Source organism: Exophiala dermatitidis (genome assembly GCF_000230625.1).
Source record: "Exophiala dermatitidis NIH/UT8656 unplaced genomic scaffold supercont1.5, whole genome shotgun sequence".
NCBI classification, from domain to species: domain Eukaryota; kingdom Fungi; phylum Ascomycota; class Eurotiomycetes; order Chaetothyriales; family Herpotrichiellaceae; genus Exophiala; species Exophiala dermatitidis.
The window spans coordinates 2,014,558-2,039,518 of record NW_008751650.1 but is presented as its reverse complement, the minus strand read 5'-3'; the positions used below and the strand labels follow the sequence as shown (position 1 = coordinate 2,039,518).

Here is a 24,961-nt window from a genome sequence, read left to right as displayed (position 1 = left end):
GCATCAGTATCCTACTAGTACCTTACCTACCCAGGTCCCCAAGGTCAGGTTAGATACAGTATCAGATACAGCAGGGACGACAACTACTACCACTGGCAGGTAGATAGATACAGGTAGTCTCATCTTATCTCCACGGGTGATCGCGTGCATCGCCCACCGTTATCCTGCAGAACGTCGTTACTGCCAGTACTGGCACTGGTAGCAGTTCTGTAGTGGTAACTATGACCCGGGGCCTCTCCACGGACGTTGTCGATCAATGCCCTACGTACCGTGCTATCATCCCGAAAATCCACCAAACACACTTCGTGTTGACGCAGCCACATCCCTGGGCCAGCGTCATCTGGATGATGCTGCCGCCTGTGGTATTTCGTGTCCGATGCGAGCACCTCCCTCCCCACTTACTACTACCTGGTGTGCATGATGTATTTGCCTGGCCAAAGAGCGAGAGATAAGGATATTTCTTTCGATAAATCTCTTCTCACCCCGGCACCTGTCGGCTGATAAAGCGGCTATATGTATTTATCGACCTGGCGGCAACTATGCATCGAGTCCGAAATGCCGATAAAAATTAAAGTTCGAAGCGTGGAATGACATCAACCGCCCAAATTGACATCTGCGTGGCACCCCTCGCGTCTGTTTCGGTTCAAGTTCGCAAAACAAACACTAAAGTGTGCTTCAAGTTGCTGGTCGTCTTTTGACGGCACTGCAAACTGATATTCTAGGGCGTGCGCCATGGCCTCCAGCTTTGACTCCAGTCCTGCTCAACGCATGGATGTGTCGATCGACGACAGCAACGAAAAGCGCGGCGAGGCACATCGGGAAGCGTCATCGGCAATCGACATTATACCGGCCTCGCAGAAGGATATTGAGAGGCTGCCCGAGATTGACCATGCTGCTGAAGCCCGCCTCATTCGCAAGCTTGACCTATACATCATCCCTCCGACTATGTTATTGTATTTGTTCTCGTTTCTCGATCGAGTCAACGTGGGCAATGCAAGGCTGTATGGGATGGAGGAGGATTTGGGTCTTCATGGCTCCCAGTATCAGACCGCTGTGAGCTTGTTGTTCGTAACATATGTGCTTGCCGAGACGCCCAGCAACCTTGTGCTCAAGAAATTACGGCCTTCGCGGTTCATTGCTTTCATCACAACCAGCTGGGGCATCATAGCGACGTTGACCGGCCTGGTGCAGAGTTATGGAGGACTGATTGTGTGCCGCCTCCTTCTTGGTGCCGTTGAAGCAGGCCTCTTTCCAGGTATGTGGCTTCTTTGGCTCTTCTTTTAGGCTCGTCTGATCCGTACCTCTAATACATTGTCAAGGCATGACGATATACCTCACGTTCTTCTATACCAAAAGGGAGCTCGCTCTTCGAATAGGTTATCTTTTCGTGTCAGCAGCATTGGCCGGAAGTGTTGGCGGCCTCCTCGCCTATGGCATCGGTTTTATGGACGGCCTGGATGGACAGAGAGGATGGCGATGGATCATGATCATTGAGGGCTTGCCCAGTTTCGTCCTGGGGATCGCAATCTACTTTTGGCTCGCCGACGCTCCCGAGACGGCATACTACCTCAACCAAGAAGAAAGGGAGTTGATGGTGATCCGAAAACGTCGCCAGATAGGCCACACGTCGTCGGCCGACTTGTTGCACAAAGACGACGTCTTCAGGGCCTTCAAGGACTGGAAGGTGTGGATGTTCGCTGTTGCCCAAGTGAGTTAATTGTCCCATTGTCGGTCAGACCATCTATACCCGGGCTGACCACGATCAGTTTGGCGTCGATACCATGCTCTACGGCTACTCTACCTTTCTTCCCACCATCATCAAGGGGCTGGGTAAATGGTCAACAGCGGAAACACAAGCACTTACTGTCCCATGCTATGCCATCGGCGCCATCACGTACATTCTCGTAGCCCGTCTCTCTGACAGACTCCAGCAACGTGCGCTAGCCGCAGTGTCCTTTTCCATTGTCAGCATCATTGGGTATATCATCCTCATGACGCCGGTCAGTCAGGGTGTGCGATATTTCGCTTGCTGCTTAGTCGCCATGGGCTTGTACGTGGCTGTTGGTATTCCGTTGGCATGGTTGCCGTCGAGTGAGTATCACCTGTATTTTTATCGTCTGGGAGACAATGAGCTGAAGCTGTCGAAGATCTACCTCGTTATGGTAAGCGTACCACAGCGTCAGGGCTCCAATTGACCGTCGGCAACGCTGCTGGAATCTCGGCACCGTTTGTAAGATCAAGCCGCCTTGAAGAACACCCTTGGAGGAGTCCGCTAATGTTTTTGCCCAGCTCTACCCGACGAGCGATGCGCCTCGGTACATACGCGGTCATGCAGTTTCGTTAGCCATGGTTGCAATGGCAGCAGTGATATATACAATTATGTCAATTTATTTTGTTACTCGCAACAAGCATCGCCGCACTGGTGGGGAGGAATCAAACATAGCAGGGAAATCGGAGGAAGAGATTGCGGAAATGGGTGACGAAAATCCACGATTCGTCTTTACCCACTGATGACTGAGCGGGAATGCCCTGCTTCCAGTTGGGACGATTGCAACAGATCCTGTATCTCGATGGGGTGAATGAGAAAGAATCAGCCTTGGGTTCACGGACAGATACCAAGACGGATCCGTTAGAACGACGCCTTGCCCAGGCATCGCCACACACATGGATGCTGTTCATCACATCTCAAAGACCGAGGGTTGACAAAGGGACCCTGTTGGACGCTGCCATCTCCTGTGATAACCTGTGGCACCGAGGCAGTCAATCAAGGGTCAGATGAGCTTTGTTTGCGTTCATTTGTCTTTGTCATTGTCCTGTCCAACACGAATGCTCTGCTCGAAGGCACGGCTGCCACTGGCCAATGATGGGCACCATGTCGACGCCTCACCTCTGCCTGAGTGACATGTCATCACATTACCAGTGAGCCCACGACACTCTTTGACTCACTATTGGCCGCTTCAGAAGCCAAGGTGTGCTCAGTCAGCAGAGGGATTTTGTGTATGATGCATTTTGGGTCATGTATTGGTGCCTGGACTGCCTTCCTTCGTAGTGGTCACCCATAACTTCACGTTGAAATCAGCCTCGAGCATGAATACCCTGCTCGGACTGCCTGAGGCTCTCGTAGCAGACTTTGGAGCCCGTCTCAATAGGTGAACCTGGCAGAGGCGAAGAATCGGGCAACTTTTCTAATGCCATTACCCTTTCAGCTTGATCGGTGTGGATGCATTCGTTCAGCGATGTTTTGGCCCCAGCCATCTCACGGTCTATTCAATCAACTTGTTCTCAGGGATGTACACGACTGCGAGCAGTTCCCAGCACGGGCTCGCTTCATTGAGGAATCATTGGTGGAGGTGTCCGCGAGCAGGATCGGTCGGATTATCACCGCTTAGAGAAGAAGAGATTGGTTGGCAGGAATGATCTTGAATCCCAGTTGGCCGTAGAAGATCGAGGATGGAGCAGGAAACCATAGGGTGGCGAGCTCTGCTTCTTGGTCGCCGTGATCAAATAGGGGGCCGGGAACAAATCCTGCGACAACAGATCACACTGTCTCCCGTGATTCGCACTGCCTGCAAATCAAATGCGTCTGCTCTCGGGCGCCTAAGCTAGACTGGCACCTCTGGTACTGGCTGTGCGGCACTTTCGGGCGTCTGCGAGGCAGAGATTGGGCACATTCCATCGCAGGGGCCTAGGCCCCTGGGTAAGATCGAAGATTGAACGGAGCGAGCAACGCCAACAGCCAACACGAGGCATTGCGTGTCGGAGAGGAAGGCAACCTGGACCGGGTTTGTGGGCACAGTTGAAGGACAAAGCATGCCACAAACGACGCGTGCTTCAGCTTGCCAGGCAAAAGTTGCCCCCAGAAAGGGGGCCCAGGAGGGCGAGACCCCCTAACTAACCACTCCTACAATGTACAGTGGGACTTCCAACGGCATCCATGCCCACCCAAAAGATCGCTGCTATACCTCAATTGTAGTATACAGGTGCCTGGTAGTTGATGACTTGTAGAGAATCCCCCAGAAACACTGGCAGGGGCTCGTGGACAGCCGTTATTGTGCCAACACCACCGTGCCTCTCTCTCACGACAACACATCTATCCAGTGTGCCGTTGATCCAGTCAATCCGGTTTGGGCCATCTCCTGTCGATTGTCCGGACGATCGATCAGGATACCGTCACCCGATCCACTACAATAAGGTCTTTGTTCTCATTCCGGCGCCGGGGATTGAACGAACAAGAAACATATCGTCATCCCTCTTTCATCATCAGCTTTGAGAGTCGAGATTCATTGAGCATATTATTACTGCCCAATACTTCAATATCAGTGCAGAAGAACTGTGTTTCAGCAACCCCAGGTTTCAACGTCCCTTCAGATTGTTGACGCCTCCGGCACCAGCACTGGTCAACCTGGACCTACCGAAGCAGTTTAAAGCCTGACGCCGGCTCTGGGAAGAGACAGGCGAGCAGGGAATCTTGAAGCACAAAAGCGGACGCGGAGCCGAAGTTGAGGCAGCGGGTGACGCTCCCAGTGCCTGTTCCAGCGAGGCATCAACCACTCAATTTAGTGCTGCGTCTGCACAACTGCAGTGCTTGGCTGCGCCCCTCGGCTCAGCTTGCACTTTATCTGCTCCCCGGTGCTGCCTGAGCTATTACTGCGAGTTCCCGGGACCCCGTGTGCACTGTTCAGCAGGCGTCTTATTAGGCGTTTGCCTCCCCAAGCTCACCCCCTAAACTCGCCATTATTGCCGACCTCCAGGCGACCTCCAGGCCCAAGCTTTCGTCATTCAACGTCCCGATTATTATTATTACTGCGGCCATAACAACCACCCTCCCCTGCTCTCAAGCCAACCCCCCGGCTCGCATCGTCAGCCCGAGACCTCGCCGTCACCCGCTAAGCCAAAAAGTTCCCGTCCCTCTCAAACTAAACTCAACGCATATCCACGCACGACGCGTTCCACCCTCTTCCAAACAACTACACGCTCCATAACTTTCGACGTTCCTCTCTTTTATTACTAGAGGACCGTCATCTATCACAAACATACCCTCTCGTTATTTGACTTTACCACGCGACAACAATGCAATCTGTTGTGTATCCCTACACCGTGACAAACAGCTACAAAGGGTATGTAACCAGTCCTTGCTCCATTTGCTGCAGCCATCTCCAACCACCCCTGCAAATGACTTGACTAACGTTCTCATCGTGTCAGGGGTCTCTTCATGCGTACCTACAGGCGCAATGTTCGACGCGCGTGGGACGGCGAAGACTATCGCCCTCCGAAAAGACAGCGTCTCAATGAGCCATGGAACGCGCCGGTCGCTTCCGCTTCAGGCCTCAATGAGAATACGCTGAATGAGGTGGACATGGAAGACAGTCTTGAACGCGCTATTCGTGAAACAAGTGTGGCGGCGTTGTCGTCTTCACCTTCACGTCGAAACAGCACCATCTTTTCTGCTGCAGAGTCACAGGAGGACGATGTATCCTCAAGCACGCTCACTCCCCCTTCTTCGCCTCCACCACGACCAGACCTACAGCTTACGCCTGCCAAAAAGAAGCCGAGGAAGCCAGAATTTTCTGTTCTCAGCAAAGACAAGGCGGAGAAGAAAGAACAGAGACCTGCAAAGAGAAAACGCGTCACGCCCGCGGCCGATCCGGATACCCCGGCAGACACGCGTCTCGACCTCGAACCTCTCTCCGAGATGCAGAACACGAGCGCGCGCGCTCCGGCAGAGAAGTCGACGATCAAAATCGCGCCTGACACCGAGGATCGCGATCAAACACCGCGACAACCCCAACAGGCCTCGAAGCCGACCGCAGCCAAGCCCAAGCAAAATCTTACACAAACCATACTCGATTTCGGTCAGTCGCTGGCCCCCACCACATGCGCGGTGTGCCAGATGTCATACAATCCATCCATATATGAGGATGCGCAGCTACATAACATGTATCACAACCGGCACAATTCGGGTATCGAAATGGGCAAGCCATTCATCAAGTCGGCGATGAGATGGTGCTACCAAGTGCCGCATATCCCTGGAAGCGTTGTCGTGGTTGACCGCAAGATCGCGCTCCCCGGGCGACGAGCAGTGCAAAAGGTCCTGGGCATAGTCAACAAAGAGCTTGGCAGCGTCGACATCAAAGAGGAAGGGCTGTGGAGCCAACGAATTCTGGAAGACGAGAAAGAAGGGGATTTGCACACGCGCAAGTGTGATCGATACAAGGCCTTCTTGCACATCATTGACGAGAAGTGCGTGGGCATCTGTCTCGCCGAGCGCATCTCCAAGGCGCATCGCGTTCTTCCCTGCGAGACGTCGACGAGCGAAACAATCGCCCTCAAGGATCATTTGGAACCAGCCCGTCCTGTCACACCGGCTCCTACCGAATCGAATGCCCAGAGTTCCTCGACCGAGCTCGCGCCGAAAAGCGCGCAGATTCCCACTCCGATCGCCAGTCCGACAGGATCTTTGCCCTCGTCCAGCATTGCTATTTCTGAGGAAACTTACCCGGCCGTCGTGGGTGTGAGCCGCATCTGGACAAGCAGGGCGTTCCGCAAAAAGGGCATCGCGCGCAACCTGTTGGATTGTGTCGTAAGTCAATTCATTTATGGGATGGAGATTGAGCCGACGCAGGTGGCATTCAGTCAGCCGACGGAGAGCGGAGCGGCTTTGGCCAGATCATGGTTTGAAGCGGATGATGGATGGCTGGTTTATCGGGAAGATTGAGTGATGTTGCTTCCCTGTGCTCGATGATGACGCGGCACAAATCGGAGAAACAACTTCGCGGCTCGTATGAATCGGGCTGGTGCACAGAATTCAATTGGCAGGTTTCAACAAGGCACACGCGATTTGTACTGCTGAAGTGATGCCTTGGGATGGACATGAAATTGACGCCATGGCGAAAAAAAGACTGTAACTAGGATACTACAGCACTACTGTCTATTCCTGGTACTATTCTGGACTGGACAATGCACAGAAGACAGAAGTACCCAATCGATGTTTGTATGCCAGAGACTGTTTGCATTTTTTTTGGCTCGCTGTGTAGTAAAGTATTACTTATATTACAGTATATCTGGCAAAATCACCTTGTTCGCATGCGTAAGTCATACTCTTGCTTGCCATGACTCTATAACACTCACTCTGTGTCTGCTGTTTCGATGGTCGTCGTCCTGTTCTCACTGAGTATTTTGGTGTGAGTGTGAGACACGCCGATGAGCCATATCAATGCAGGTGCCTACCTAATTTTTCACCTGCTTGATTGATTGATCGTATAAAGTCAATATGATCGCATGCGTGTACTTGTAGGTATAGGATATATGGTGGTACCAACGATATCGCTTGGGGAATTTGTAGGTAGTAATGTGATAGTGCCAGGACAAGGGGGTAGACGTTGTTTGTTTATTTATATTCGAATATGTCTGGGAACACAAGCACGACGACCACCAACACCACACCACAACCACTACATGACATGAATAAACAGGTAGACAATATACCAGGTACCTACATTGAAACAATGCCGTCGTGTAGTCAGGTACTGGTATTCGCGGCACCAGTACCCAAGGTATGTAGGTATATAGGTAGACTCGCTCATCAGTCCTTCCTTTCCAGTATAAACCACTTACCTACTGCAGGGCCATGAAAGACAACACCACACCAGGGGTACCAATGCCCGATACTGATATATACCGACATCATTCAGTCCCCTACCTACACAAAAAAAGGTAGATAAGGTATGCATTCAGTATCCGGTGCAAGAGGGCGGTGGTACAATATAGCCCTGACGAGCCCCAGGCGGCCACTATCCGGAGCGATGCGGGTCGCCGTTTCGACTGCACACCGGCAGAGGTGTTCACGGCTGCACGGAGGGTAGCAGTCTTACCTGCAGTGCCATGTCGCCCACCACCAAATCTTGGGCAAAAAATTGCAAAAAAACAATCAACAGCCAGGATTCCCAAATGGTCACCCACTTTAGTACTAACTGGCCGGCAACAAGTTTAAGTGCAGCTGAGCGGACGGGAAGCTCTGTTTTCTTGTTCCTATGGTCGATTGCGAGGGAGAAAGATGGAGGTCCTGAATAAGTATGTAGTAGTTTAAATATCCACTCATACTGAAGTTCATACACCACTGCAATCATGCCATGTAAGAAGAACATTCCACATCAATAATGTGACGGCCGGGAACTGATGATGAAGCACAGGTTGCTGTAAGTATTGAGGCAGTGGGCGGTCGCCGAATCCTTCCTGTCTAGCCGTATCAATGGTCCTTCTCAGGATTCGAATGAAACACTCCTCGTTCCCATTTCTGTTTGGAAAATGATACGGCGAGCATGGGCCTGTTACAGACCAGCCATTCAACTGCCGCACAGGGAACAGGAGCATAGAGGAAATAACAAGAGATCAATCAATCAAACATTAGGTCACTTGTTTGATCCAAGGTGCAGAACAAGACAATGCAGTGCACTCGCATGCTATCGTCCAATCAAATGCAATGGAATTAGAAGACTGCTGTATTTTGTATTTTGTACGAGCGACACTCCCATGCCACCGGCACCCTAGGAGACGCATGCAGCCATCAGCGAGATTAAGCCAGCAGCATTTTTCTCGGATCTTCTATGAATTCCTGTCGTAGTTGTTAGAACAGTACACGTGGGAAAAGCAGAGATAGAAAACCCAGCCTACCTTAATCTTCACCAAGAAGGTGACGGCCTCCCTACCATCCAACAGTCGGTGATCGTAGGTGAGAGCAAGGTACATCATCTGGAAAATGAGTTAATCAATCATCACATACCACCAAAGAAATGCCGATTTCCTTACAGGTCTGATCTCAATCTTCCCATCCACAACCACGGCTCGTTCCTTGATAGCGTGGAGGCCAAGAACAGCAGTTTGGGGCAAGTTGATGATTGGAGTCCCCATCATGGAGCCAAAGACACCACCGTTACTGATGGTGAAGGTACCTCCGGCCATGTCTTCGATAGTAAGCTTGCCATCTCGGGCCTATTCCACATGGTTAGTCGTTGTATTGGCATCTCATCTGAGATCACAAATACCTTCTTGCCCAGCTCGGCAATGGCGCTTTCGATACCCACCATGTCCAGACTCTCCGCATTCCGCACGACAGGCGTGACGAGACCTTTGGGCGTAGCAACTGCCACACTGATATCAACGTAATCGCGGTACACGATGGTGTCGCCAGCACCTGGTCCCTCGATCGAGGCATTGACAGCCGGGATCTCCTTCATGGCTAGGACTGCGGCTTTTGAGAATGCGCTCATGAAGCCAAGCTTGACGCCAGTCTTCTTCAAGATCTCATCCTTGTATCTCTTGCGGAATTCCATGATGTTGGACATGTCAACCTCGTTGAATGTCGTCAGGGATGCGGCAGTGTTCTGCGATTGCTTGAGGCGCTCGGCAATTCTCAGACGCATGCGGTTCATTTTCACCTGTTCAAAGATTAGCAATCGGGAAGGGGCAAAATCGTGACGAAATTTCGTACTCTATTCTCGTTTCTGCTGCCAGGACCGAACGGTGACGAGACACCTTTCGGTTCCTCGCTGGCAGGCTTCTTTTCTTCCTTTGGCGGTGCAGGCTTCTCCTCCTTGGGTGGCGCAGGCTTTTCCTCCTTCTTTGGCGGTGATGGGGCAGGCTCTTCCTTCTTGGGTTCCTCTTTCTTCTCCTCTTTCTTTGGCTCGGGATCGGAGCTGGTGGGCTGATCCTTGGAAGCAGGTTCTTTGGGCTCTTGCTTTGCTTCTTTGGCGCCGCCGCCGCCGGAACCAGGCTCGATCTTTGCAATCTCCTGGCCGACAGTAACAGTGTCTCCCTCGCTGACCATAAACTCCTTTATCGTACCGGCCTCAGGAGCATTGACTGACACATCGATCTTGTCCGTCTCGATCGAGGCGATTTCCTCATCCTGCTCAACGTAGTCTCCCACTTGTTTCGTAAATGAACTCAGAGTTCCTTCGGAAATAGACTCGGCCATCTGAGGGACTTTGACAACCGTTTCAGCATACTGGACAGGTGACGTGCTGAATTGCTGATAGTGGGAGAAGGTAGCGTATGCCGGTAAACTCGTGGAGCGGGAACTGAAGATGCTGGCCTGGCGAGGTGTACAGCTTGTTCTCAGAGCACTGAATGCGCGGACATGGACAGTACGGTTGCATCTGGGAACTGCAAGGGCAGAACCCAGCGCTGGGGTGCGTCGAAGCCGAAGAGCGGCCATGGTGCGGCAGTGGTCAGGTCGGCACGGTGCTACAACGAAGGGACGGTCGATGCTCTACCGAGCGAAGAGCTTATTGACTCTGCATACGAGGCGGAAACTCCGCCAACTCAAGGAACAAGAGAAACAGGGGATAGAAGAAGGAAAACAGCACCGGATGCTGAAAAGTTGTATCCAGGGATCGTCGGAACGGGGAGATGAGAGCTTTGGAGACGATCCAAGAGCTTCTGGGTACTGGGGCTGGGCATACGACAGAGATGACTTGACTTCAAACACAGGCGCTGGCATTGGAGCCGACCGGGAACCAGAAAGTCGCGCAACCAACCACAGCGGCCAGTGCCTGTACCACTCACCAGCTGCACCGTACTACACCCGAGCGCATGTCCACCGCCCGCAGCCACCACTCATCACACTCCAGGATCGACTCGCTTGAGCTTCCCTGCCAAGCCCCAGCAAACTAACTGCACTGCATTACACTCCCAATCGACGTGCCCGAATTACAGATTCGGCGAGATTCCCTCTGCGACGGACCACAACGAGCCTCAAGGGAGACAAGGAAGGAACTTCTTCAGCTGGGTCGTTCAAAGCTGTAGCACCGCGGAGCTTTTTGTCCCATCCCCCAGCGCCTACGAGCGCGTGCGTCATTGAGAATGGCGTCCATTAACCCTCATGTCAAGGCAGTTCGGTAATGACTACTTCACTATATCATCCCGTGGTTGAGTTGTCGGGCTAACACCGTACAATAGGTCTCTCTACCGACGGTCTTTGAAGCTTGCCCTTGACTGGGCCGTCCAACGCAACCTGTGGCGCGGCCAGGCTGTCTATATCCGATCACTCTTCGACGCGAACAGAAATGTGAAAGATCCCAGACAACAAAGAGTATGCTTGACTTCTGCATTCTGGTACTGCGTGTGAAGGAGTATCTGACGCATGAGCAAAAATAGATCTTGTTCAATGAGACGGAAAAATTGCTGGACAAGTGGAAGCATCCCGACCCCTACCGACCGCCAACCGCCCCTGGAGGTACGAAATACAACTCCAAAAACAGAGCAAGAAACATAAACAAACTGACCGGTCTTGCTAGGTTCGAAATACGAACGAAACCTCCCCGCTCCAGATCTTCCCGCTCCATCAAGAGAGTTTGTCAAGAGATTATGAGGGTTCTGTCACGTCACTTTTGCGTTGTATATATGTTACTGCCAGCAGTCGATCCGGCTCAGACAACTGGAAATGAGGTCCTAGCATGAGGAGAACCTCAGCAGTTGATTTGTCTTGGGCTTATGATTGATACATAGCCTGAATTCATGCAACCTCCGGGAAAACGCTCACAGGATACTTTCCATCGACTTAAACTTTGTGCCCTTGTCTTTGAGCTTCTGCGTTCACATTGTATGGGAGACTACCATCCCAGCTATTCAGGCGACAGGTCCCCAAAACGGACTTTCTTCGATCAAGGTGCTGGCCAGCACCAGGGGCGTTGTTGTTGTTGATGCGAGTTGGGAGACTTCCTGGACCACGTTCGATATTGTGACGTACTATTAATACGCAGATGATGATCCCCTTCTCGACACTTCTGGCAAGCCTCTTTCAACCGCTTTTCATACAGTATTTGAATGCAGAATGTAAACAATATCAAAAAGACGCGCGCAAAGACCAAATTAAGACGTTTAGATCAGTTTGGATCATTAAATTCAACTTCTCTAATGACCCTGTTCCATCGCAAAGCTGTTTGCCTTGCCATTTGCATTCCTCATGTCCTTGCCGCAATCCTATCCATGGTCATGATGATAATAGCCATGCATGGACATAATGTACAGCCCTACCCATTGAAAGCAAACACTGAAAAGGCCCATTTGACCCGGCCAGCCTAACCCCAGAACCCCGTGATCACATGTGTCATGAAACTCCCTTTAAAACCAAGCCAGAAACAGGAAAAGAAGCTTATAGCTCTTGGCTGGATTTGCCCTTTGCGGTCTTCTTTGGCAACAAGTCTGGAACAATATTAGCAGCTGGCTTCGGCAGATAAGGATCTGGTTCAACATACTCTGGTGAATGTTGGGCAAGACACCACCTTGGGCGATTGTGACGTGTCCGAGAAGCTTGTTCAACTCTTCATCGTTGCGGATGGCAAGTTGGAGATGACGAGGAATGATACGCGTCTTCTTGTTGTCACGAGCGGCGTTGCCGGCAAGTTCGAGAATTTCAGCTGCAAGGTACTCGAGGACGGCAGCCAAGTAGACTGGAGCACCAGCACCGACACGCTGAGCGTAGTTGCCCTTTCTCAACAGACGGTGGACACGACCGACAGGGAATGCGAGACCCGCCTTGGAGGATCGGCTGCAGATGGAAGTCAGTACATGTGTGAACGAGGACAAAATACCAAGATGTACTATTGGAGACGAGCGCCAAAAGAACGCGTCGACCCATGAAATGCGACATCTCATATTATAAGACTTACGATTGAGCGTTCTTGGAGCCAGAGGCCTTGCCACCAGATTTACCGCCAGTCATTTTGATTGATTTGGGTGGTTTGTGGGTTTGGTTTGAAAAAGTTGGAAGATGATGAGAAGTGTAGAGTGGCGGCTCAAGTGCGATGGAAGCTGAGTTGAAGATGGATGAAGAGAAAAGGAGAAGGGGAAGCGTTGAGGAAGAAGGAGGGAAGAGGAACTTATAAAGGCATGGGCAATGCAGGCGATGATGCGGGCGGCGGGCAGGGCAAGGCAGCGCGCCTCCAGATCAACTCTGCAGTAGTTCAGTGCTAGCAGTGACTTTTGGGCGTGGATGGAGAATCACGGATCACGGGCGACTTGTTTTGGATCACGGGCAGTGGTGCGCAGCCAATCAGGGTGCGGGGTGCGGATTGATCAAAAATGACTTTTCTGTTGTGATTTACAATACAGGCTGCCGTTACGGAACGTGACGCTATCTCCCCGCCAAGACCACTGATCCTGCGCTGCCATTGGTGCAAAAGTGCTCAAAAACGAAGGAATAACAATACACTGATAATTCCCGCAGCGCTGTTACCTGGATCAACCAGCACCGCGCTCTGCCTGCACTGCGCTCCTCCTCGCATCAACCCGCGCCCGCCTCCTGCGCTTGCACCTGGTATAAGAGTTCCCGTCACCCACACTTCGCGGCTTCCTCTTCTTCCCTCTTCATTCATCCACACCCGTTCCTGTGCCATTACTCAGACACCTTTGTCAAACCAAATCCATCTCTCATATCACTCTATCCTCTAATTTTCGCCTTTTCCGCGATTCAAATCATTTGAAATGGCCCCAAAAGCTGCTGAGAAGAAGCCCACCACTGGCGGCAAAGCCCCAGCTGGCAAAGCCCCTGCTGCTGAGAAGAAGGAGGCTGGCAAGAAGACCGCCGCCGCCCCATCTGGTGACAAGAAGAAGCGTGGCAAGACGAGAAAGGAGACCTACTCTTCCTACATCTACAAGGGTTAGTCGCCTCGAGCGCATCGCGCCTTCGATCACCTTTCGCGCATTCGATACTGACGCGTAATCTAGTTCTCAAGCAAGTTCACCCCGACACCGGTATCTCCAACCGTGCCATGTCCATCCTGAACTCTTTCGTCAACGGTATGTTCCAAGTCAGTCCTGGTCCGTCGCATCCACTTTCTAACATTCCGAACCAGACATCTTCGAGCGTGTTGCCACTGAGGCTTCCAAGCTTGCTGCCTACAACAAGAAGTCCACCATCTCTTCCCGAGAGATCCAGACCTCCGTCAGACTCATCCTTCCTGGTGAATTGGCCAAGCACGCTGTCTCGGAAGGCACAAAGGCCGTCACCAAGTACTCCTCTCAGAGCAAGTAAATGTGCTCATCGGGGCATGGATGTGCTTGATTCTTGGGGTTTTGCGTTTTTTCTCTCTGCAATGGGGTTGCGGCACAATGGAACAATGGTGTTGACTGGGTTTTACAACACTTTTATGAATGCGTCATGGGAACTGGGGATCAATGAGATGAGCTCGGGTCGGGCTTTGAATTGCTTGCTCATATGCAATTGGGGCATGCTTTACGGTTTTCAGAGCTTCTTGTTTCATCATTGACATGGTGGGAGGACCAGTGTACAATACTCACCACGCAATGGAAATGAGATATGGCAGACCTCCAGCTCGTGCGAGTTGGAGTACGCAGATGAAGAAACCAAATTGAAAGCATCAGATCAATCATTTGCGCTCCAGTTCTATGTCTACGTCCTACAAGTAATCATGGCCTCCATCGAGGCTCTGCTGGTAGGTTTGCGATTGTTTTGGAACGCGTCGCGATGCACGCTAGACACGCCACCGGTCACGTCGACACGACCCGCGACTCGCGGAGGTAAGGTTTCGCGCTACAACCCTCTCGATGTGATGGAATGCAGTGCGTGTACAAAGCACAGGCCTCGGTATGCTACGGACTCAATGGTTTGTCGCGAGAGGGCGCCAGGTCAGAATCGAATAATGGTGCACCTGTTGCTCAAGTTGGGAGCGGTTATAGCAGGCAGGCCAGCAGTATCGGAACCGACATCTGGAAGTAGTCTTACGACTTCTCCATACTACACAGCGATGGAATGAAATCCTCTTGGATGGAGAAGAATAGAATCTCAGCTTCTTTCGGAACCATTGCGCATCATAGTACTTGTCCGTCCGTCCATCCATCCGTTTGTTCATTCAATCATTCAATCATCCTCATAATCCAAACTAGAAGAATAAGGCAGTCAGACGCCGGTTGCAATTCACACACAACACTCAAGAGCATCCCAAGACACACAAAATTCGCAACGTGATTGTCCAGTCTGATAGGACAAAGTCAAGGCAGACCATTGAAGGCCAAATCCAGGAAGGAGCTGAGACAGGGTTCGGGTTTCATTGGATTTGAAACAGTCGCAAGCGACACCCACCACTCGAGTCACACTGGGTCTAGCTTTGACCTTCATGCTCGCCCTCGTTTCCCGTCACCGTTACGGTTTCGTCTTCCTCATCATCGTCGTCGTCAAAAGTCTCGACTTCATCAACGGCCTCCTTGCGCTCCTTAGTCTCGCCTGGAACCGGTGGTTCCCGGTCATAAACATGGACGATGGCCTTGCCCTTGACCTCTTTGATTCTGCGCTTCCAGTCTTCCCAATCTGCTTCGTCTTTAATCAGAAATCCAATCAGCATGCTGGGATCCATCTCGTTGATTCGCAATCCGCGTAATCGGCGTGTATGACAGGTCGCGATCTCTTCTTCCGAGTAGTCTGCGGGCGAAGCATGATGTGGCAGAGCTGGGCGTGTCTCGTGGGGATCGAGGTAGAAGAACAAATCACCCTGACAGCCGACGAAGTAGTGAGATGACGAAGGACGGCCTCCTGCTATTCCAATGGATTGCGGGTAAGTGAGAGAGCTCTTCAATGCCTCATGGTAAACGGGTGTGATTCTGTCGAGACCAAGTCGGATTCCAAAAAGAATCAACGTAGGCTTGATTGTAGGGTCTGAAGGGCTGGCTGCCGCGATGGATCGAAAGCGGTCTTCGTATAGTTCCGAGGCCGAGGGCGTCACGTATACGCGCAGTCCTGCTGCCGCGCATTCGGTGGACAGTTCCCTAATACACGATGCAGTTGCCGATGGACCAAACCATTGGCCTGGGTGCTTTCCGCAAGCAGACGCGCCATGCTGGACGAAGCGGTGGATCGAGAAGGGAGCATCAGGGGAGTCGGCAAAAAGAGAGAGGATTTCTGCTTCACGCTTTGTGGAAGATGAAGATGAAGAGGGCTTGCTGTCCGAAGTGGTAGGAGTATGGGTGTGGTCCCGTCGCCAGTCGCGACCTAGATGGAGCAGCATCAATGTGTTTGCCAGGAGAGATTGTCCTGATCGGATCATGCACCCCCAGCCGGTGTCGCTGGTGAAACCCTCTCGCTCTGTTAGATTGCGGAGGCGGACAGAGAAAGACATGGACGAAGCACGGGATGGCTCCTGCGAACGTGGTATCGGTGTGAAATTCGATCTGTATGTCATCCATATTCGCGATTCGAAGTCGTCGAGGAATGCATGGGGCCAGCCGCCGTCGGAGGGATCATTGGAAAGCGAAGGGAGGTTCTCTCCTGTAACGTGTTGCGCATCGTCAAAGCTACTTGTACTTTGGACCGCATGGGTTTGTTGTTGTGTATCTACCGTCGTGGGGAGACTGATGTCCGAAGGGTCACGCGAGTCCGTCGACGACTCGACTTCAACCACATCGTCATGGTCCGTCGTGGTCACCGACTTTTGCGGAAAACAAGTGTACTCTTTCCCTAGTAGCCATACTGATGCACCTGACATATCATCGTATCTGGGAGGAGGATCGTAGAAGTAGCGCACGAAGCGCTTGTAGTCGACTCCATTCATGACGCCCTGGATCGGCAGATGTTGGAGGGTTGTAGACAACACATTCAGCAACCCAGACGGTGCCCACTCGGATCGTAGGACTTGAGAGAATTGGTGGACCGAGACGTAAGCCGACTCTTCGTTCTGTGTATCCCACGGCGTTTCGGGCTCGAAAGACGGACGCCGAGGCTGCGAGTGCGCTTGATTGTAGAGGGGGGCAAACAGAGCTCGAAGAGTGTCCAGGACGGGAATGATTCGATCGTGATAGGAGACAGGCAAGCAGTTACCGCAGAGGGACTTTAAGGGGGTTTATTGGTTGAGTTGCTATGCTATACTGGAATGCTTGCCATGAAGTGGTTATCTTGTGTAGTCGAGGGGCGCAGGCATCCACATGCAGTGTACAGTACTAGTACTGCAGTGGGCGGAGGGCGGTCGGTCAGCCTCGCAGAGGAGTGAGTTGTCACCACTAGTACCGCTAGCTATTTGTTAATGTTGACATGAAAGGACATGATTGGCTTCAATGTTTCGGGTAAGGGAACTATGATTTTAGTGGCAGTGGTAGTACCAATGGGCAAGACCCTAGCGCGACGATACCTCCAAGTCCTGCTTAGGCGTGTGGCGGTGAGGCTGCGACTGATTGGTGAAGAAGGATGGTTACTCGCATGTAATTCGTGGAAAGGTCATTATTCACTCTGTCCCGCCACAGGGACCACCCGCACCAATACCGCTCACTACACTTCGCATCAGTCGGTGATTGTTACCACTTTGTATGTCACAGTTTATCGCGATTCACACTGCAGTGGCAACCCCTGCAGAGTCACCCGCGACTCCAAATCTTTGTATTTGTACCGCCCGCTTTCTACACGCCTCACTCTTGTGAGCGTACCAAATCATCTTCTCCCACTGCTTTCTACAGGAGCATTCCCGATCGAGCGCTCACAGGGGGCAGTCTCTCTCATTGTCTCACCCCACTATGGGGGCAAGACAGCGCGCTCAGGCGCGAGCAAAACGAGCGAGCGGTGGACATAGATTGTCATCGTGGGCATCGAACCAGGCCAATGGGTCTGTCAATGGTATGACAAACAAGACCCTGCGCAATGCTCTTTGAGGAGTCTCTAACAATAGTTCCAGCCGCGAAACACCAAGCTCGTGTTCAAGCCTGGCAGGATTACACCGATTCAAGCTCGCCGCACCGCAACGGCACATTCAGCATGAGTCAGGAAGCCCGCAATACCGAGCGTCATACCATGGGTTGGGGACCTACCAAACTGAGAGAAAAGAGTGTGGCATTTGTCAGTGCTGGCAATCTTGTCCGTGACGAAGCAGACACTGTTCAGGAAGATGAAAATGTAGAGGGTGAAGCAGACACCACCGGGGCCGAAGATATCAAAGAACAGGACTCCACGGGTCCTGTTTTGGAGTCTCCGGTTGAGGTTGATACCACTCAAGTCGCTGTCGCTGTTTCACCCACGCCACCCTCTGTCCAACCTTTGCATCCACCCAAATACCTCTCCCGGAGAACTTCGGCCTCGTCTCAGTCCTCGGAGGAGATCGTTTTCTGTGGTCGACAGAATCGCTCCACAAGCGGCCCTTCCGGATCAACATCAGCAAAGCCAACTCCCATCCGCGGTAACAGCCCAGCAGACAACAAGGCTAATGCGACCAGCCCTCCATCCCTCGCAGAGGAAGACGTCAGTATTTCACAATGGCAAGAACACACGCATATGCGTTCCACTCGCCCGACGCAATCTCACAACAAGCCTTCGGGCCGTCGTGGCAGAGCTTACCTTCGGTATCAGCGTGAGCGGGAGGAAGAAGAGGCACTCATGAGAGATTATATCGAGAATCTTGCGGTTGACGACGACAGTGCTGAAGATGAGTCGAGCGAAGAGGGTGCGGCTGACGACACAGATGGGCGCAACGAACATTACAGATTCTTCGATGGTTCTGCCCAGATGAACGAGAAGGTGCAGACTGCATCGGCAAAAGGCGCGGTGAAAGGAGATATTGCTCAAGCTATCGACTGGGATTCTGCAGATCTAGAAGACTTTGACGGGTTGAGCACCACTGATGAGGAAGTTTTGGAGATCTCTCAGGTGCTACGACGTCGGATTCGCCCCAGTGGCCCACAGTATCTTGTGACTGCAAGCGGACAAGGTGCCAACGAGGCTCGTTGGGTGCTGCAAGAGAAGCTTGTCTCTGCCTCTGCGCGAGAAGAGATCCGCATCTTCGAAGAGATTCGCTCGATGAATGTTGAGGAGGACACTGAAGAGTCAGATACTGAATCGGAGACTGACGACGCCCTTGAAGACTTGGTTGGCGACATCGAGTCAGAGGACGAAGAAAATGCACGCATCCTAGAACGTACCTCCCGGATGACCGACGAGCAGATCGCTCGAGCATTGGCGAAACAGGAAGAACTCGGTCTGGGTGGTGACGAATTACTTCTCTTTGACGGCGAGGCTGGGGACGACACTGATGAGCGGGATGAGTTCGCCGCTGACCGAGACTTCATTCCATTCTCCGCAAAGAAACACCTCTCTAATCGTGGCAAGTCGAAGCGCAATAGCCGGCGACGAGACGTCTTCCCGCCTGCCGAAGCGTTTGCCGATGCTCTCGAACAAGACCCCTACGGTGCGTTTGACATTATGGATTTCGAGCGACCGAGTCTCCGACCTAAGAAGAAGGGGCGCAAGTCGGACTTTCCATTTGATCTGGGCCTGGAAGATGAGGAACTGGCGGAGCACTTGCGAAGCACATGGAGTAAGGACAGAGAGAAGAAGGCCGCGAGGAAGCGCGAAAAGCAAGCAGCACGTGAAGCCGCTCTGCTCGACGCCTCTGAGCGTAACGACCCCGCCTCGATCAAGGCCGAAATCAGACAATTCCTGGTGGATGATGAGGATACTCTTGCTCTGGCTGCCATGGACTCGGCAACTCGCGCCTCGGTTCATCGACTAGCCAAGGCACTGAGGTTGAAGTCACACTCGGAGGGCAAGGAAGGACAGGGCGCAGGCAGATACCCTGTCCTAACCAAAGGGCCGCAAACCCCGCGTTTTACGTCTAACACTATCTGGGAGGTTGATGCGCTGATGAACCAGAGAAAGTTCTTCCCCAAGCATGGTGGAGGGTCTTACAGAGGTCCCAATGCTCCTCGAACCGCCGGTGCAGCGCGGGCTCGTCGTGGTGGTGGCGGTGCTTTGTCTGGTGCAACCTACTCGAACGGTGAAGTTGTTGGTGCGTCTGCCCCAGAGATTGGTGCCGACAACAAAGGTCGCGCGATATTGGAGAAAATGGGCTGGACAAGTGGCATGGGCATTGGTGCAGTCGGCAACAAGGGTGGCCTCGAAGCTATCAAGCATGTTGTCAAGACAACTCGCGCCGGGTTGGGTTAAAGGATGCTGTTTGCCGCTGTTTGTAGGACGGGTTTTGCCGTTCTGGGGTTTTGACAATGTTTCCGGATAGAAAGCCCGGGCTGGACCATGCTGAATAGACAATGTCGTCCAGTTGCTGACGGGCTCTGTCCTGCGCTGGCTTGTGTCTCCTTGTTCGAGTCATGGTGATATGTATGGATTACTCCTCCAAGGGCCGCCTGGGCTCTGTGTGTATGCGGTCATAGAAAAGCAGTGGCGATGGCTAATTAAACCGTTTCATGCCCATAGTCTTCCTTTAAGACTCTTTATGGTAGCTACCCAGTTACAGATTCATGGCCGATTTCCACAGTATTGCCGACTCCGTCTTTGTCTGTGGTCGATGATAGTACTGTATGTGAGGAAGGTGTGAGCTGGCGGCGGCAGACTGGGCCATTTCAGCGAATATATATTCTCCAACTCCGGCAGTAGTCCACCACACCACTCCAGCCGTCCTGAACTACACCAAGACACCCGCCACAATGTCAGGGCACAAAGCGAAACCATTGCCTTGCAGATCCAACATCAGCCAACCCTGTGGCACGAAGAGAGAAAGTTTGATATGCACAGCACCGTCGCCGAGGTTGGAGCCCGCTAGAGCGCACACGCGAATGTCCGATGCAACACATTGACGGGCCGTTACCAACGCCGGTGCCGCTGAAGGGATACATGAAGGTAGCGTAGTGGGCAAGAAGGTCCAAAAGAGTGATCAAAGCCGGCCACGAGTCCCCTATCGTGATCTCAATAACGGATACATGCTTCACAAGCTGGGCTGCCGAAACCGTGACCCCGATGTCCAGAAGAGGACTGTATGTGCTGCGCTGTACCTGGATGTATCCCTTCTGCCACAGGGATGACGATGGTTGCAGTCAGAACCTGTGGCAGGCGGTATAGGAGCAAACTCAACGGGCCAACAGGCCATACACAGTACAGTCCCAGCAGGCACCGACATCACAATCATCCTGGCCATCAAGGAACAAGATAGCCGTCGCCAGCCAGGAGCCCAACTCTCCGTGGTGCACCCCGTCCCCGCTACCACCAAGTGCAGGCTCTCCACCAACAGAGCACTCAGTACGGCGAACCAACAGGCCATAATGAAACCACCAGGTCTCCCTACAAGGCTCAAGCCATCGTTGACAAGAGGCGGATCGAAATTCAACAAGCACAGCAGGAGCCTGACTTACGGCTACCGCTACAGGGCCCAGTGCGACAGCTTCCAGGTCAGCGCTCCTGGCCAGATGCAGAGAACGGGCCCGAGAGCAGCACATCTAGCCAAAGGAACGGAGCACCACGTTGCCACCGGAATCCATCGCCGGAGCAGGGAGAAGCGGCGGCTTGCCCGTGGACGAACACACAACGAGTGGCATCTCCAGCCGCATTACAGGCTACCACTACACCTAGTCTGCTGCATCCGCAGCCTGGTGCCTGGTGTTCCTTCTAGAGTGCACAAATCTAAACTGCGGGCGAGATGCTGCACTTGCTGATCAGTGCATATGACGCTCATTAGCCAAGCTGTGCACGAGAATCTGCCACGTCCGAAAAGATGATTTACGTCCATAGGACAGCTCCGTGCGGCGGACCACGTGCCACACAGCATCGATGGTCGATAGTTGGTTCCAGCAGGTATTCACCAGTCTCTGTATCCTACTGGACTAACCAATCTTCGCTGTTCCGAACATCGGGCCAGGAACATGCAGTATCCGGACTGGAACAGGGGAGATTAGAAGGCCTAACACAGCAAAAGGCCAGGCTTATTCCACATGGCAAGGTAAGTCCGGAGACGATGGAGCATCTGCCATTATGACGATGCGACTACGAAAGGGAGGGTGTAATGCCTTATCTATAGTACCCATGACTGTGAGTGGGAACTGCCCAGTTGATTCCGGAGCCCCCAGCCGAAAGGAAACACCGAAACAACCAGGGGTCTATCTAAGTCTTGCATGTATCGGCGGATTGAGGGCACCACCTGCATGGGCAAGATTCATAAACCAGAAGGTAAGACAGCCGTCAAGGCCAACGGCAACCCATGGGAACCTGGCTTCCAACGGGATCGAACCAGTTGGGCTTACTTAGCAGCTGTCAACACGGACCAATTCTTGCGAGGAAGGCTAATCAGCGTTTCCTCGCAAAAAAAGGATGCCCGCAGCAAGTTGAGAAAGCAGAAAAGAAAAAGAGTGGTGTCACAGAGGCATTTGAAACCAAGAGATTGGCGGGATCGTGCTAGGTGAGATCTCGCCCGTCAATCTGCGCCAAGACCGGCCGCCGTGATCTCCCCGTCGTTTCAGGACAGGGACCAACCCTTGTGCAGCTGCCCTGGGACTTCTGGTTACTGTATATCGCAGTTGTCAACACGGTCTGGCATCGAAATCGAAGCAATCCGATTCGATAGTCTACCATGCCTTGCTGGTCGAGAGTGCAATAGCTGCATTCGGTCCGCACCAGGACTACCAACTCCTTGCTGGTACACCAATGGTGCGACAAGACAACCCTTGTTACCGGCGGGTCGATTGCTATAACGTCTGTTCACAAGTATAAGCGACAACAGATCTTACCATGGCAGTCCGATGCACCATGGCATGTGTACTTTTCATTGTTTTGTCCTGAAGATACACAAAGTATTTAATGCGCCTGGTTCTCTGAACGATATCCTCTCCTCACCACTCAACCAGAAGTTCATTCATTTCCCTGTCGACACAGGTTGTTGTCGCTCCTTCCCTCTCGTTCGTTATTATTTGTTCCTTTTTACTCTTTCATATTGCCGCCCGGTGCTTGACTCTAAAGAATGTATCGTTCAATCCCATCCGTTCTATTTGCTTCGACTGCGCTCCTAAGCCTGTCCCAGGCTTCGGCATCGGTCCAGGGCCCGTGGGAACAATGTACGAGCGTCAAGTCCGTTACAAAACTCATCGCTGATCCCCTACAGGTGGTGGCATTGACTGGACCGGAGGCACCTCATGTGCGCAAGGCTGGACCTGCGTCGTGCAAAACCCATGGTACTCTCAGTGCCTCCAAACCGAGACCGCTTCTTCTTCGTCAGTCGAAAGCACAGTGACACCATCGAGCTCCCTACCAGCCCAGAGCCCGTCGCACTCCGTCTCATCTGTTGTGAAGACTGTCACCGCATCCAGTCTGACTGAACCAACAACATCGACCACCAGCCCGGCAGGCCCAGCGTCCACTGGCCTCACGTATAAGGCATCTATCACGCACTACGGCTCCGGAGACAGCTTCGGCTCACCAAACTGCAACACCAACACCGCGGCCTGCTTCTTCTATACTTCACCCGGTTTCAGCGCAGCAGTCAGTCAAAACCTCTACGGCGTCGGTCCCGGTGCAGGTCAGGGTCCGGCCTGCGGAACATGTTGGAAACTCGTTGGCGAGACCGATTCTTCGGGCAACAAGCTCAGCAATGCTGGCACCAGCATCGTGGTCATGGTGAACAACTTGTGCCCGGCCGACGGGAACCCCCTATGTGCCCAGAACGGACTTTCCGGCACCAACCAGTACGGAGCCAATGTGAACTTTGATCTTTGCAGCGACAGCGGAGCCTCAGCGGCCTTCTTTGGGAACAGCGGCGTGGGACTCGCTGTCGGCTCCGCGACACAGGTCGACTGCTCGGAATGGTCTGGTACCGTTGTTCACTAATATCGCTATAGTAGTTCGAGGGTATAAGTACCTGTACTTAGATACTTTCTTCGCATCTACTATATATGCCCCTAGGGGAGATCAAATATATATCTACTACTTAACTAAATCTACTTAGTAGTTATAGTCACATCCTTTGCAGTTTCAAATTGGCTTCGAATCGATTCCGAACCGATTTTGAGGCTCGAATCAGTTTCAAAAATTCAAGCCTCGGATTAGTACTTAGTATGGAATCGGCATAGAATAGGGTTTAAATCGATGTCGAAGATATCTATGATTACATAGTATTACTTAGTAGTTGAACTATATTTAGAGAAATCTAAGCTTAATACTATGTAAGTAATACGCTTAACAGTACGCCTAGGGAGGTACTTAGTAACTATATAGATACCTACCCTATAAATAGTATTAAAACAGTATTAATACAGTTTCAAACCGGCGGTTCCACTATATTTCGAAACCAATCTTGAACCGGTTCGGAATCGATCTAGAAATATTCTAAGTTAGTATTATCTCTATTTAAACGGAATATACACTTATTTAGATATATACTACTAGTAGTTATTCTACTAATCTAAGTAAATCTATAAATAAAGTTCTACTACTACTAGTAAATATGGATAAGTACTGTAAATATCTATACTATATAAGCTATAGTAGAGTAGCTCAACACTATGTCAACACCGTATTAACACGGTTTCAACATAGTTTCGATATAGTATCCGATACGGTTTCGAACCGTAGTGAAACCGGTTCCACTACGGATCCGAATCGGTTCCAAACCGGTTTCGATCCGAGTCGGCGTGCTTAAATCGGTGATAAAATCAGCGTTTGGAACCGGTTTCGAGGTGTTGAGCGGTGTTGAGCCTCGAATACGATTTGGAGCCTCGATACGGCTATAAATTAAGCTTATAACTATTTCTACGTTTACTACTAGTAGACCTATAACTTATCGAAAAGGTGTAGGCTACGCCTAACTGCACGCCCGACTGACAGTGCGTTCGACAGTGCGTTCGACAGTGCGTTCGAAGGGACGCTCGAGTACATAGAGTACGTGCACGCGCAGCAGGACGATCAACAAGACGCTCGACGGGACGCTCGACGGGACGCTCGAGTAGGTACACGCGTAGCAGGACGCTCAACAGGACGCTCGGCAGAGCAACACCGTGTTAACACGGTTTCGAAACCGTTTAGAGGATCGAATACGTATCCAACACAGTTCCACTACGGTTCGGAACCGATTCGGAATCGACTCGAAACTGGTTCGGAACTATTTACAGTTTTAAGCGTATCGAAATCGTATTGACTCTATTTACTCGGATCCTACTAGTTTGCGTATATCTACTAGTTCGCGTATATCTACTAGTT

The 24,961-nt window shown here is 51.9% G+C and overlaps 9 protein-coding genes and 1 non-coding gene across 10 annotated transcripts; 6 read left to right on the top strand and 4 right to left on the bottom strand.

The window, feature by feature from the left end:
- Positions 1-391: 391 nt before the first annotated feature.
- Positions 392-3,966, top strand: HMPREF1120_06314 (retrograde regulation protein 2). Its single transcript, XM_009160515.1, has 5 exons — positions 392-1,255; positions 1,320-1,708; positions 1,767-2,091; positions 2,148-2,230; positions 2,290-3,966. The coding sequence occupies exons 1-5, from the start codon at positions 733-735 to the stop codon at positions 2,509-2,511; spliced, it is 1,542 nt and encodes a 513-aa protein (XP_009158763.1). The 5' UTR covers positions 392-732; the 3' UTR covers positions 2,512-3,966.
- A 9-nt stretch (positions 3,967-3,975) lies between these two features.
- On the top strand, positions 3,976-7,114 carry HMPREF1120_06313 (N-acetyltransferase). The gene is made up of 2 exons (XM_009160514.1): positions 3,976-5,117; positions 5,203-7,114. Exons 1-2 carry the CDS (start codon positions 5,071-5,073, stop codon positions 6,713-6,715), a joined length of 1,560 nt encoding a protein of 519 aa, XP_009158762.1. The 5' UTR covers positions 3,976-5,070; the 3' UTR covers positions 6,716-7,114.
- An 808-nt stretch (positions 7,115-7,922) lies between these two features.
- On the bottom strand, positions 7,923-8,038 carry HMPREF1120_09282. The gene has a single exon (XR_634401.1). It is a non-coding gene; the product is annotated as a 5S ribosomal RNA (ribosomal RNA).
- A 534-nt stretch (positions 8,039-8,572) lies between these two features.
- On the bottom strand, positions 8,573-10,213 carry HMPREF1120_06312 (dihydrolipoyllysine-residue succinyltransferase, E2 component; the record flags this gene model as incomplete). Its single annotated transcript, XM_009160513.1, has 5 exons — positions 8,573-8,611; positions 8,671-8,748; positions 8,806-8,988; positions 9,042-9,434; positions 9,488-10,213. 5 exons carry the CDS (start codon positions 10,211-10,213, stop codon positions 8,573-8,575), a joined length of 1,419 nt encoding a protein of 472 aa, XP_009158761.1.
- Positions 10,214-10,524: 311 nt separating this feature from the next.
- Positions 10,525-11,922, top strand: HMPREF1120_06311 (NADH dehydrogenase (ubiquinone) 1 beta subcomplex 9). Its single transcript, XM_009160512.1, has 4 exons — positions 10,525-10,895; positions 10,957-11,089; positions 11,155-11,233; positions 11,295-11,922. Exons 1-4 carry the CDS (start codon positions 10,861-10,863, stop codon positions 11,366-11,368), a joined length of 321 nt encoding a protein of 106 aa, XP_009158760.1. The 5' UTR covers positions 10,525-10,860; the 3' UTR covers positions 11,369-11,922.
- Positions 11,923-12,151: 229 nt separating this feature from the next.
- On the bottom strand, positions 12,152-12,721 carry HMPREF1120_06310 (histone H2A; the record flags this gene model as incomplete). Its single annotated transcript, XM_009160511.1, has 3 exons — positions 12,152-12,201; positions 12,255-12,547; positions 12,669-12,721. 3 exons carry the CDS (start codon positions 12,719-12,721, stop codon positions 12,152-12,154), a joined length of 396 nt encoding a protein of 131 aa, XP_009158759.1.
- Positions 12,722-13,092: 371 nt separating this feature from the next.
- HMPREF1120_06309 (histone H2B) lies at positions 13,093-15,163 on the top strand. Its single transcript, XM_009160510.1, has 3 exons — positions 13,093-13,657; positions 13,726-13,797; positions 13,854-15,163. Exons 1-3 carry the CDS (start codon positions 13,483-13,485, stop codon positions 14,030-14,032), a joined length of 426 nt encoding a protein of 141 aa, XP_009158758.1. The 5' UTR covers positions 13,093-13,482; the 3' UTR covers positions 14,033-15,163.
- Positions 15,120-16,562, bottom strand: HMPREF1120_06308 (autophagy-like protein 4; the record flags this gene model as incomplete). The annotated part of the gene is made up of 1 exon (XM_009160509.1): positions 15,120-16,562. The coding sequence occupies one exon, from the start codon at positions 16,560-16,562 to the stop codon at positions 15,120-15,122; it is 1,443 nt and encodes a 480-aa protein (XP_009158757.1).
- Positions 16,563-17,257: 695 nt separating this feature from the next.
- Positions 17,258-20,199, top strand: HMPREF1120_06307 (uncharacterized protein). The gene is made up of 2 exons (XM_009160508.1): positions 17,258-17,614; positions 17,673-20,199. The coding sequence occupies exons 1-2, from the start codon at positions 17,515-17,517 to the stop codon at positions 19,931-19,933; spliced, it is 2,361 nt and encodes a 786-aa protein (XP_009158756.1). The 5' UTR covers positions 17,258-17,514; the 3' UTR covers positions 19,934-20,199.
- A 190-nt stretch (positions 20,200-20,389) lies between these two features.
- On the top strand, positions 20,390-23,702 carry HMPREF1120_06306 (uncharacterized protein). Its single transcript, XM_009160507.1, has 3 exons — positions 20,390-21,943; positions 22,025-22,824; positions 22,872-23,702. Exons 2-3 carry the CDS (start codon positions 22,731-22,733, stop codon positions 23,591-23,593), a joined length of 816 nt encoding a protein of 271 aa, XP_009158755.1. The 5' UTR covers positions 20,390-21,943; positions 22,025-22,730; the 3' UTR covers positions 23,594-23,702.
- The last annotated feature ends 1,259 nt before the right edge of the window (positions 23,703-24,961 follow it).

Coding starts and splice junctions, on each gene's coding strand:
- HMPREF1120_06314 (XM_009160515.1), top strand. CDS start 733: ATGGCCTCCAGCTTTGACTCCAGTCCTGCTCAACGCATGGATGTGTCG. Junction 1,256..1,319: donor TGAAGCAGGCCTCTTTCCAG/GTATGTGGCTTC, acceptor TACATTGTCAAG/GCATGACGATATACCTCACG. Junction 1,709..1,766: donor GGATGTTCGCTGTTGCCCAA/GTGAGTTAATTG, acceptor GACCACGATCAG/TTTGGCGTCGATACCATGCT.
- HMPREF1120_06313 (XM_009160514.1), top strand. CDS start 5,071: ATGCAATCTGTTGTGTATCCCTACACCGTGACAAACAGCTACAAAGG. Junction 5,118..5,202: donor GTGACAAACAGCTACAAAGG/GTATGTAACCAG, acceptor TCATCGTGTCAG/GGGTCTCTTCATGCGTACCT.
- HMPREF1120_06311 (XM_009160512.1), top strand. CDS start 10,861: ATGGCGTCCATTAACCCTCATGTCAAGGCAGTTCG. Junction 11,090..11,154: donor AAGATCCCAGACAACAAAGA/GTATGCTTGACT, acceptor GAGCAAAAATAG/ATCTTGTTCAATGAGACGGA. Junction 11,234..11,294: donor ACCGCCAACCGCCCCTGGAG/GTACGAAATACA, acceptor CGGTCTTGCTAG/GTTCGAAATACGAACGAAAC.
- HMPREF1120_06309 (XM_009160510.1), top strand. CDS start 13,483: ATGGCCCCAAAAGCTGCTGAGAAGAAGCCCACCACTGGCGGCAAAGCC. Junction 13,658..13,725: donor CTCTTCCTACATCTACAAGG/GTTAGTCGCCTC, acceptor CGCGTAATCTAG/TTCTCAAGCAAGTTCACCCC. Junction 13,798..13,853: donor CCTGAACTCTTTCGTCAACG/GTATGTTCCAAG, acceptor ATTCCGAACCAG/ACATCTTCGAGCGTGTTGCC.
- HMPREF1120_06307 (XM_009160508.1), top strand. CDS start 17,515: ATGGGGGCAAGACAGCGCGCTCAGGCGCGAGCAAAACGAGCGAGCGGT. Junction 17,615..17,672: donor GGCCAATGGGTCTGTCAATG/GTATGACAAACA, acceptor CAATAGTTCCAG/CCGCGAAACACCAAGCTCGT.
- HMPREF1120_06306 (XM_009160507.1), top strand. CDS start 22,731: ATGTATCGTTCAATCCCATCCGTTCTATTTGCTTCGACTGCGCTCCTA. Junction 22,825..22,871: donor CCAGGGCCCGTGGGAACAAT/GTACGAGCGTCA, acceptor GATCCCCTACAG/GTGGTGGCATTGACTGGACC.